At 35.9% G+C, this 12,573-nt stretch overlaps 1 protein-coding gene across 10 annotated transcripts in view; it reads right to left on the reverse strand.

The window, feature by feature from the left end:
- The window catches only part of CFAP20DC (CFAP20 domain containing), a 73,087-nt gene that overhangs the window by 57,258 nt on the left and 3,256 nt on the right, over positions 1-12,573 (reverse strand). For 9 of the 10 annotated variants that reach the window (XR_005564405.1, XR_005564406.1, XM_039383595.1 and 6 more), the window contains exons 2-5: positions 9,537-9,624; positions 7,189-7,278; positions 6,621-6,714; positions 5,457-5,529 (exon numbers count right to left, since the gene is read on the reverse strand). Coding sequence is in view for 7 of the 10 variants with exons in the window: in XM_039383595.1 (XP_039239529.1) it covers positions 5,457-5,529; positions 6,621-6,714; positions 7,189-7,278; positions 9,537-9,557 (278 nt within the window). In the remaining 3 variants the exon portion in view is untranslated. Of the gene's footprint in view, positions 1-5,456; positions 5,530-6,620; positions 6,715-7,188; positions 7,279-9,536; positions 9,625-12,573 lie in introns of those variants that run through there. The other variant, XM_027713950.2, reaches the window with a different exon arrangement.

Raw genomic sequence — 12,573 nt, forward strand, 5'->3', positions numbered from 1 at the left:
GATCTGCTTCTATATATTTGTATTATGGAGCATCTAATGCTATGTGCATTTAGCTGTCTGCTTAAATAACTACTCTTTGGTGGTGAGTGGCACAGGACAGCCTGTAGGCATCGGGTCAGATCATGTCATTTCCATCACTCTGCACATCTTGGCATGTCCCTCCACAAAAGCAAGCTGAAATGTAGACAGCTGCACCTCCTATCAAGAATAAATCTCAAACCAGATGAAACTTTGAGGCATTACTCCCAAATTTTGTTTTTGAATAAACTGAAGTGTTAATGTTGTCTCCAAAATGCTAATGGCACACATCTGTATGGAGCCAGCTGCTGCATAAAGCTGGAAACCAAGACCTTGTGCTCCTCACAAATTCTGTTCTTACATATGATCACTAGGGCTGCAGGTCAGATCACAACCATGCCAGCAGTATTCTTTATAGGCTAACAATCCTTCTTCCCTTTTTGAACTAAAGCACAATTGACCGACACTGTGCACAGACAGGGTGCACATTCAAATACAGAAAGAAACACTGCTGGAAAAGAAAGATCCCCCTCAAGTGGTGTGCACACCTATGGACTCAAGAAAGGCAGAGAAAAGAACACTTCCAGGAAAATCCAGATGGTCTAAAGATGTACTGGAGAAAGATGAACTGATAATTAAACTGTTAAGAGGCACTCAAAGAACAAAACATTTTAGGTAGTAATCAGAGGTATTGATTATTGTGAAGGAAAAAGAACAAGTATAGACTTCTGAAGAAGGTCCAGGGCCAAGGAAAAAAGATTCCTCCAACAAGCAGAAAGTAAATTTGGATGTGTGCAAGTTCCAGAACAGAAGATCAACAGCACAAAAATCTTTCTCCACACTTGATGTTTTATATTGATTAATTCAATGAACAATGAAGTTATTGATACGACTTTAAACAGTTTTATAGTTGCAGAAGCAAAGAAACTCATCAAATGTGAGAATTTAGAAATACTTACAGAATAAGGATAACAAATTTGTCCTGACTAGGGGGAAAGAAGATACCTGTCTTCTTTCAGACTAAGTGTCTAATCTAAATAATTTTAAATAATAATAATTAATAATTTTAAACTAGGGTGGTGTATTTTGTTATCAGTTCTATAAAATTGCATGAAACTTTTATATCTGGAAGCAGGACACCCTGTTCATAGGATACATTTATACCTTTTTTTTGGATACCTGTTTCTTAAATTACTACCCATGCTGTGCTTGTACTCTGGTCAAAGTGATGACTGAAGTTATCAAAAAATGTTTACTTTCAAATATGAGTTAATCTTCATAAATGATGGGATTTAACATATTCTAATACTTTTCTGTATTTCACTCCTGCTTCACAAAAATTTCAAGGAACAAGTGTCATGCTACTAAACACCAGAATCTCTCCAGCTAAATCAATTCAATAGAGTTTACTTCCAGTCTCTATCTAAAATCTTCAAATAATGTCAGACACACGTAATAGAATTAGCATCTGTGTCTTACTTCAGATCTAAAGAGGTTGCTCTAAGTTTTGCAAGACTAACCAAGATTCATATTTTTATTGTTCTGTATCCGAAAACATGCTGGGTCTTTAGGTTAACATGAATAATTTATGGTATCTCTGTCAGCAAAGCTGAAATGATGACTGATTATGATAGCATCTAATTCACACAAATTCAAGCTGTTACGGTATCTATGAATAAATTAGCTATGCATGTAAAACCTACTATGTTGTGGTTATTAAAAATCTCAATGTAATAAACTTATATTTATAGAAACAACTGTTTGAAAACAGGAAATATGGTACAAAAATACAGATTCTACTGCACTGCTCACAAGCCTTGCAATAACATTTCTTATCAACAAGCACAACTACTTTAGGAATACAGACATTTTTAACCCCTTTTTCTCTACAGATTCCTCTATCCATAACTAGCTAAACTTCAGCAGAAAACCTCTTAAACTTAGATATGTTCCAGAGTTTGAAACTCTCACAGAGTTCGCATTAATTCAGAATATAACAAGAGCTGATGCCTTCTGGAGCTGGCAAAAGCTAGTGGCAAGCAAAGATAATTTGATTACGAACAGTGGGATACTAACTGAGCAAACCTGTTGATACACGCTTGGCCAAGTGAACAAAAGGTTGAAACATTATGAAGAATTAAGAGACATAGATGCCATTAGAGTGAATGAGCAACCATGCTGTGACTCAGAACATGGTCCATAAGGTACTGAGTAATTCTAGGAAGTGGCAACACAGCAGAGCCCCATGGCATGCTAATATCAAGCACCAAGTCTGGGATTCGGAAGCAGGACTCTGACTGGGAAGCAGTTTTCACTGACAGTGGGTATTTTTGCTGTGCCAGTTTTCACATCACAGAGATGAGGGGATCTTGTATGAAGCCTCAGACCTTCCCAGCTTTACAAATTATGCCACATGTGATTTACAGTTGTTTACCAACCCAAGATTTAAAGTAGTTTGAAGACTGTGAACTGGCCACCAGTGAGAGAGGCAGCATGACTTTGGAGCTGCAGCCAGGGGTCACTAAGTACCACACCTGTTTTTGCCACCAATGTTGTTGGATCACTTTGTAGTTTCACCACATTTTGTTGTTACTATCTGCTGTCCTGTCTGGATGCCCAAATGCAAAACTGGAAAACTTGTCTTTTTTCATACAAAATGCTCTCTCCCTTAACTGGCCTCAATTCAGCAATAGAATAAAACATCAAATATTAAATCTGTACTATCATCACACACTAGCTTGCATATCAATGAAACTGTACTTGATCAACCATCAGATTTTAAAATTTACTACCATTCCTATTTTTATCCTTCCTATGTTTAAAAGTATCATACACTGAGTTAACTAACTAGTTGTAATATATTTTCAAAATAAATTGACAAATATTATTGTATCTTGCATGAGAAAACTGGGAGAAAAAAGGTTGAGCAACCTATAGGGACTCAGACCAGACCAGATAATATTTCAGTGCATAACCAGAAATTGAGTGCCTGATCCCTGTTCATACATCACACCAGCCTACGCTTTTTTATTTTTTTTTTTTTGAGGCTGTGGTACAATTTCAAGGTCTGTCTTCTCAGATCAATAGCTCTAACCATTTGTTGTAAAACTTATTAAAACAAGCTTCTCAGCTTGGGTATCACATATCAGAAATAAAGTATGACAATGACTGGCATTACAGTACCGTAAGAAGAACAAATGTTCATATGCTTGTCAAAATGCTGAGCAGAACTGCCAACAAACACATGGTCTATATATTGGGAATTAAAGCAAGAATGGCAACACAAGCCAGATGCTGTTTTCTATTACACACAAATATTTTTTCAAACATTGAGTCACCTTTGCTTTTTAAGAAAGGTAAAAAAAAAAAATCCATAATACCGAGGATTTAACAACTGGCTACTGCATTTAGAGCAGACAGCTATATTCAGCATTACTAATAGCTTTGCTATTATTTGCTCCAAAGAGGCTGCATAAATTACATGTTCTCTACCTTAGTTGTGATTTTATTATGCTTCACCAAATTCTTCATCCACAATCTATTTCACACATTTTTTAGGCAGATCAATACATTGATTGTTAATGTGGTGATATTCACCTAATCATGCCACCTAACAAAGTATCTAAAATTCTCCTTAAATTTCTTCCAAAGAAAAGATAAGCCAGCTAATGTAAACAGTAGTTTGCACATTCAGTATTTGTGACAGGAATCTTGCATGACTGGTTGATAGCAGCAAGTTAGAAGGTTTATGTCATCTGATGGCAGCAGTGATGGATGGCCTTGAAGGAATTCTTGTTTGCTGACCAGATCAATCACTGAACAGAATGCAAAAAAGGATGAGGCTCAAACTAAATACCATTTCCATCTCTGTGCAGGATATGAGAGCAAGATATGTAACATAAAGCATCATAGCTACTACAAAACTTGCCAGAGTGTTTTTTACATAAAGGAAATTTCATGGCTTAGTACACTATCAATTTTCAGCTGAAGCTGCCCAAAGCTGCAGTAGTAAGCAGCCAGGTTATGTAACAAACCACCTTTGAACATTAAACCCTAGGCAGGAACAACACAATCAACATTCTGTACACAAACAAGCAAGAGATTTCTTCCAAAACATCTGAAAAGAAAGGAACTGAATGGCAGTCACATGAAGCAAGGACTTGTTTTAATTATTTACTGGATTATCATAAGTCTGCTAGGATAAAATAGTGCACTACCTATTCTGCAAGTCTTGAAGGACTTTATAGGTACATCCATAAATTACAGTTGATTTCAAAAACAAAACTTAGTAATAAAACTATTTTAAAAGATGTTTTATTAACTTTTTCAAATAGTTGCACTAAGTGGGGAACAACTGACATTGTACTTTTAAGATATATATTATATATATATATAAGATAGATACATATTCAAAATAACGAGTAACTTAAAGAATTTATGAACTTATGGAATCATCAGGGTAAGCATGACTTTATTATAACAGAAGAAATGAAACATCAATTCTTTTGTAAAAAGTATATGGAAATGTAGTAAGTGGGATTACTTCATCCCCACAGACATTGAAATCACTGCACATAAGAAGAGAAAATTGGGATTTGTACCAGGTCATTAAATCTCTGTCTTCTGCCTAGAGAATGTCCATGAGAAGCAAATCTATGTACTTGGTTTCTGTTTACTACAGGACATATCCTGTTTGTTTTGTCACTTTACTTGCAAACTTACAGAAAGACAAACAAAAATAAAATCCTTCTTTGACTTTACATATTATTTAACCCATCTTTTCTTGCAGGGCTTCTAAGGTCCAATATTTCTTTTGTTAGTTCAACTCCTAGGTGTTCTACTGGCTACAAAGCTGAGTTGTGCTGCTTATACAAAAATGGATGGTGTCAGTAGGAGAGAAATGTTGTCCAAAGTCTGACAATTGCCCAAGTTTAAAACTCTATTAAATCATTCCATATTGAACTAATAAAAACTCAGCTGTACCTTTCTTTCTTTACAATATGGACATAATTATACCAGCTGAGCACTCCACTTGTTGTTCTAGCCTTTTACCATTTGTTTGGTCATGATTTTCTCCCCCAGTTATTGGAATATATATTTCTTTTTGCCCTGAACCAAGGGGCCCTGAAATAGTTATAAATCTCTCACAAATTTTCAGAAAGCCCTCATGAGCCAGTATTTTTCATATGTTTGCTAAATTTATGTCTCATTTCTTCAGATTTTTCACTGTCTTCGTTCAGGATTTTTAGAGTTTGTTCTGTCTTCAAAGGAATGTCAGTATTTAAAACATCCAAGAAATAGTGATCTCATTAGCTTAATTACTTCTTATTGACTTGATAAGTCACTGTGCTTTAATGCAAAATATGTCACTAAAATTAATGACTGCAATCAAGCATTCCCTTTACATTAAGTCTTCAAGGAAAATTTGTGCAACTTACAGTAACTCAGTGGAAAAGTCTTTTCCCAATGGTACAAAAATCTGAAGGGTCAGAAATTGCTGGATCAGTCCCACTAGAAATAGGGAAAAAAATAAATATATGTGCTGTGTGCATGCAGATGCATGTTTCACTATAGAGCATTTCAATTTTGTGGCTCCTGCAACACTATTTCCCAAGGTTCACACAACATACGAACACAAGAAAAACCCTAAGAAAACCAATTTAAACTGCAATAAAAATGTTGTTTTAAAAGTCCCATCTGTGGCTTTGGTGGAATTCTCATGAAAACAAAAGGAACTTTTTTTTTTAAAGTTACAACTCTCGTGTTCCAAGAGCATGTAGACAACAAATATCCCATAAGAATTATAAAATGAAGTAATATTTTCCTATCAAGATTATCTTATAGTCATATGAAACTCGCACTCCTGTTTGTGACAATGTACACCTTGTTAAACAACTTCAAAAAACCCTTGGGTAAGAATGTAATCAGATCGTGACAACACTGCTCAGTGGAGCCTTCTGATTTTAAGAATAACAGCAAATGAGCTTGACTGAGGGAACCAACAAAAAAATTCAGGTAGCTCCCTATCAAGGGAAAACAGTACAAAACTGTCTGGATTGAACCATATGTTGTTTTCTTAGTTATTCCATCAGGGAGGGTACAGGCTGCTCTTCACTGACTTAACAAGACTCAACACCAACACTGGCTCTTGTAAAGAATGACAATTCGAAACTTTCTGCCAGTGTGTTCGTTTGATACAACAAAGTAAAAATAATTTGAAAAGTAAAATGAGAAAGGGGACAGGAACCTATTTCACATTCTGTAATGACAGCAGAATTATTGACTTTAGTAAGCGCTGAATGGACTCAAAAGTTGTTTATCAGACATTGGTCTGTAGCAGGATCAGGTACAGAACTGAATCTGGTGGCATCAGGACAACGTGTATCAATAAGGATCTTCCCAACAGTATTTATTTTAATATGGCATTTCTATACCTTTTACTTATTTGTAAGTGACCTGCTCAAAGTTAATGAAAAACCCCCAGTTTTCTAATGCTGAATTACCCCTGAACCAAGGGAGAATACTGTAAGTTATACATTCCAGTATAAGACTGAGGTAATAATCAGAAAAACATCACAAACATTTAATTCTTTGATACTTACAAGTTTGTCTAGTTTCCTTTGGTAGCTGCATTTTGTTGACTTGACTGCTTCCTTCAAGTACAAAAACAAAGCCTTTTAGTTCTTTGTCATATTCCTATGAAAAGGAACAACAAACATAAGCATCCTGAGAGAATTCTCTTCTTCACAACCAACCATGCTACCAACATGCAAAGCTATTTCTTTTAAAAATTAGAAATGGCAGATGGCACTGCAAATATGAAAGTAGTTCAAATTTGATAGCAATAATATAACCCATATAAGTATGTCCTTTACTTGCATGTTTTATGAACAAATAATGCTGACAAACAGGACTCACGACTCAACGTGAGTTATCAGAATAGCAAAATTACTTAGTAAATATTTAAACTATAAAATTCCACTGTGACCAACCAATCTGCAAGCACGCATAAAGAACTAATTTAAGTAGTCATTTAGTCTGTCATAATGACAGAACTGCAAGTGACAACTCCACTGTCAGGTCAAAGCCCTCATTACCTTCTAATTTTAAGCTTCATTCACATTTTTCTGGTTTATACTCTAGGTTTTATAAGTTTCTTTAAAAACTTACTTTCCATATAGCTGATGGATTGCCAAAAATCTTCCATTTTGCTCCTGGGTTTTTGCCTTGAGCACTGAATATTTCAACAAACCGGCCACCCTATAATAAAATGGTTTAAGGATATATCATCCAACGAAATGTTCAGCACTAAATTATCAATCGTCAAGATGAGGACATAAGAATCCCTCTCCACATCATGCTGTTACCACAGTCCATATTACTGATCAGTCTGACAGCAGAATATCAATAACAGCTTCTACACTACTGTAATATTAGCAATCCATGAAGTCAATACTTCTCTTTATTAGAGGATCAAAAAATAAAGTTGAAGGAATATAATGGAATATTTTGAATTATTTTATCTATAATGTCATTCTCTAAAAAGCAAAATTATTGTAAATATTCTAAAACCATGCTGAAGATTAGCAATTTATATTTGGATATGATTTATTTTTACAACTCACCAAGCAAAGTGAGTTTTAAAAAATACTGCTAAAAAATAAAATCTGTTTCAGTTGGGTGTTTTGTCTGATTTCCTATGGAAATGAAGTTTACATCATTTGTCTACATTTGTGAATGGCTCTGCCTACATAGGTGAGTATTTCAAAGACATTTCCCGGTAACTTTTTATTAGTGATCAAATTCCATCCTAATTGGACCAAACAAAAACTTACTATCTTTTCTGGGCCAACTTAAGTGGCCTGGTAGTAGACCTGTTCCAATCAGTATCACCATAAAAAGGTAAGGGCTGTATTCATGCTGCAGCCTTCATGAGGCACCACAGAATTGATATTGGAAAAAGATTATTATAAATGCCCCTGTCAGGTGAAAACCCCTGACACAGAGCATGGACTCTATTAGACATCAAGGAATCTAACCACAGGCTCTTGGGGAGGTTGGCTTTATCACCTCTGTTTAGGGAGTTATTTGCTTCAATATTTTTCTCATTTGATGTCACATTTTTTTGTGACATCTGATATGCTCAGCCTACAGTTTGCTAAGCATTTTTCAGTAGCCTGGTTGACCTAATCAATCATTACAACTCTGCCGCTCCCTTCTCATTTCTACTTGCCTGCACTCCCTAATTCTCTTTATGCTCAGCTGCCCAAGCAATTGTACACAAGTCAGAATAAGCGAGAGGGGCAAGGAGTCTTGCCAGCAAAAGAAATGCTCTTCAAATTATTTTTTTAGAGAACATCAACTCTGCATTGTATATGAATTAGGTATTTTCCTCTGCCCACACACACCTGAGACATCCAGCCACACAGCAGATCCCAGTGACTGGACTTACTAAGTTCTAAGGGGATTAAAAATGGCATTCCATAAACTGCACTTAAAATAATTTTTGAATTTATAATGGATAATTTTTAAAAAATACAGTACAATATCAATTTCTAAGTTATCTGATTTATGTAAGGACTACCAAGATCAAGCTCTTGAAAAGTCAAAAAAGATTCTTAACTGCCAAGCTGTATGTGCTTGCAGCAAATCTTGAACAATCCTTCCATCTTTGCAAATGCATTTTGTTAATAATGCAGCACTTGAGCAGGCCCTGATTTGAGGTTAAACTGAACAGGACATGGAAAGACATGACATGAGAAAATGTCAAACAAACACTAATGTGAGAAGCTGACAAAAGTCACTTAGTGCCGTGGGGGATGGCTGGATTTCATGGGGAGGGGCATAGAGAAGTTAGGGAAGAAACTGCCAAACGCCACAATCAGCTGGAGGGGAGTATGGGGCACATTTTGGGGAGCACAATACTGCAAAGCCAACAGCACCCAGGCATTGGCAATACCATGCAAAGCTGAGAAAGCCTAGGTAACAGCATCAGAAGTACCCATTTTGGGTACAGAAGTAGCACATCTGGGACCAGCAGGGAAAAAGTAATCAGGGATGGGTTGTTCTCTTGGCATGGGACTAGTTCAGAGAAAGGGAGACAAAGTGGTGAAAAGGAAGGCCAGGAAACAGAAGAAAGGGATAATAAGGATTACAAGTGATAAGTGGGACTAGTGTTGTCACAACCTCGTGCTGGACCAAGAAAATAAACCAACCCCCTTTTCTGACTATACCTCAAGAGCTGGGACTGCTTCCATGACCAGCTGGAAGCAGAGGCTGTGCCTTCTCTGGCCCACAAGAGTAAAGACATTGGCAAAACAACGTTGGTGCCCATTCTAGACCTGACAGCATCAGCAGCTACCCACTATTTCATGAAATTTCTATATAAGTACTGAATAATGAAACACTCCAAAACATTTCTGCAGTTGGACTTTTTGCCTCCCAGAATAAGCTATTTTAATTGAGCTTTCTCAGAGGTGAAATGAAAATGGGTAAAAATAAAATTATTTCTGTTTTACCTGATAATGATTTTTGAACATTTTTCCACGTTTCACAGGCAGAAAATAATTTTAGCTTCTCAACCAGTAAAGACACTTACAAACTATGCTGCAAAGCAAACAAACAAACAATGTTAGGACAACAAATACAGGATTTGACATGAAAACAATCCTAAAATGAAACTCCAACCATATTTTAAAAGATATGAATACTATTATGAAGTATTTTTCTGAGTATAAATGTATATCAACTGCATCAGAGGGCTAACACAAAAGAATTAAGACCAAAATAATATTAATATTGACACTGTCTTGGAAAATATTCTCTTTATTCATCAAGTATATAGAATGGCTGCAATAGAGACCTCTCCATCTAGAAATATTTGGCAGAGACTTCTGAGACAAGTTATCTTCCTTCACACTCAACATTCTTCTTCGAGGGTTATTAGTGTAAGACTCAAACCAAGCACTTCAGTTATTTGAGGGCTGTTAAAGTGACTGTGAATTAAGAGATGTCTGCAGTTAGAGAATCAGAACAGTCAAAAGTGAAGAGACTGATACTGGAAGCCTCCCACGTTCCCCTTTGATCGTGCTGAGTGTCTGCAGGCTCAGCTGAAGTCAACAGAAAGTGAAGAGACCCTGAACATAAAAGGGAGTTGTCAATCTCCAGAGACAGAATCAGTCACAAGAGACAACACACACCTTCACTGAAAACTGAAAGTGCTCCTCAGCCCACAGAAAAATCCTTTCACAAGACTGTGCCTCACTTTTATTTGATATACTTTCTTCCTGTTCATTGCTCCAGTTCAGGCACAGATGACTTAAGAATTAATTTTTTTTTTTAATTACTGGTATTTTTTTGAGACTGAAACCAGCTTCTTAACAGACAGAAACAATATGCTGACCAGGAGACTATAAGTATAGCTTCTCTAATGAAGTTTAGTCCTCACAATCAGAAAGTGACAAACTTCAAGGGAAATTTATAAAAATATATATGCCTGCAAATGAACTAGAAATTCAGTGACAATATATATGAGTTCATAAAGAATGTACTCATTTAAGGTATTAGAGCAGCATTCAATTTGAAAGAGTAAATAATAATTCATTTATGAAAACATGATGAAATCTATTGATGTTTATCCACAACTATTTTAATCAGCAACAATTAAGTCTGAAAGATGTCTGTAAATAAAATAAAAATGGAAAAATAATCAGATACCATAAATTTATCCCATTCTGCTGCCAGAAATATTACTTTATTTTAAACTTTTTGATTCTAAGGAAAATTAAATTTAGCAACCACAGTATTTGTAACAGGCCCATCAAACCCCATAAATAGTATTTTGATTGTATTAAAGCAATACTGTCACTGTACATCTAACTCACCCATTTCATTACTCTGCATTTTAGACCAGTTTCTATACAATTTTTTCACTTGTTTAGTTGGCATAATTTGTTTGTTTGGTTTTTTATATTACTACATTAACAGTTATATTGAACTACTCAACTATGAACTAGATATTTCAGAAATACCTTTTAAAGAATGCACTTCTAAAGCAAGTGCTTTATTTCTTCCTTCTTTATATATATTCTCTTTATATACAGAGAAATTATTTCTGAAATCACTGTTCACTTTTCTGTATGCAGCTGTCACTTTTCTAATCTTTGCTATTATCTACAACCCCTAAACAAGCCAGAACTACTCAAAATTGCATGATTCCTGTCTGAGTGAGAAGTAGTGGCACCATGAAACTCATCTCAGAGTGACCTACTGTTTTAATTCCCTTTGCCAGAGCAAAATGTGAAGGACCTGTACTAAAACAGAGGTAGAAGCCAAGCCCTCCTTCGGGACATATTTACAACAGGTGTATCACTAACTCACATGGTGGGGCACTTGTCATTCTGGGATTAAGGATTTTGCCATCGCCCATTTTTAATTTATAATTAATTTTAAGCGAAGGAGATGCAAAGGAATACATTGCTTTTTCCTTAGGGCAAAGCACTTGCACTTATTTTTGCTTTAAAAATCAGTCCCATGTTTGCCAGGCATCATGCACCTAGCACGGCCCTCACATACTCTGAACTTCTGTTACGCCTTATAACATCTGAGGGGAAAATATCAGGACTAAACCAGTGTGAAAAATCCTGATTTAAGAGTCACTGTATAAAAAGTTTTATTTGAGACTGAAAAGAATAACTCACCTCTTTCAGGGACTAATACTAATATTCTGGTGAAAAGTCTGCTTAATTATATTTTATATTTTGGAACAAACATTTAGGGTGCAGTACGTAGAGGCCAAGTTTCATCTTCAATACCCCACCATCTTTCAGGAGGGAACAGCTACTTAGCAAGTGGACAGCTACAGCATTTGCAGACGCTGCTGAAGACAGATTTGTACGTGAGACATAGAAACTAATACCTCGTTTTCTTTACTGTTTTCTCATACAGTACAAGTGGCTTCCATAAGAGGCAGTCCACTACTGGCAAATCCCACAGCTTTTTGAAGGAAGATGAAAACAGCTCTGGAAGCCATCTTGATATATTAACTTGGGTTCAACACAGTGCTAACATGCTTTGCCTCTCAGTAGTGCTTATTAGCTTTGGCTTGACATCACTCATTTATCTCCACGCTGCATTGTGTGGAAATAGTTCTCACTTGGCTCTGAGCACGGAAAGAACACACATGCACTGGTAAAACTCCATGAAGGCACACACCTATATCATGCAAAAAGCTTGTGCTACTAATTAATCCTTAAATTCAAGTAGAGGAAACATATGTCTGAACTGAAAAGCTCTCATTCAAATGCTATGCTTAAGACAGAAAAGATGACCAAATAATTAAAGACTTTCATACTGTATCACAATACAGAGAGATATATATGGAGAGGGTAGAGATATATATGAAGAGATAATACCTAGGAAGTACGTGGTAGAAAAGAGAAATACAAAACCCGTGGGATGATGAACACTTTCTGAGTGACTTGAAAGATTATATCATCACCAGAAATCTCCAAATTTCATATTGTCAAATAAAGTTCACTCTTACAATATGGCTTA

This window comes from Pipra filicauda, unplaced genomic scaffold (assembly GCF_003945595.2).
Source record: "Pipra filicauda isolate LSUMZ 115617 unplaced genomic scaffold, ASM394559v2 scaffold318_size846807_pilon, whole genome shotgun sequence".
NCBI classification, from domain to species: domain Eukaryota; kingdom Metazoa; phylum Chordata; class Aves; order Passeriformes; family Pipridae; genus Pipra; species Pipra filicauda.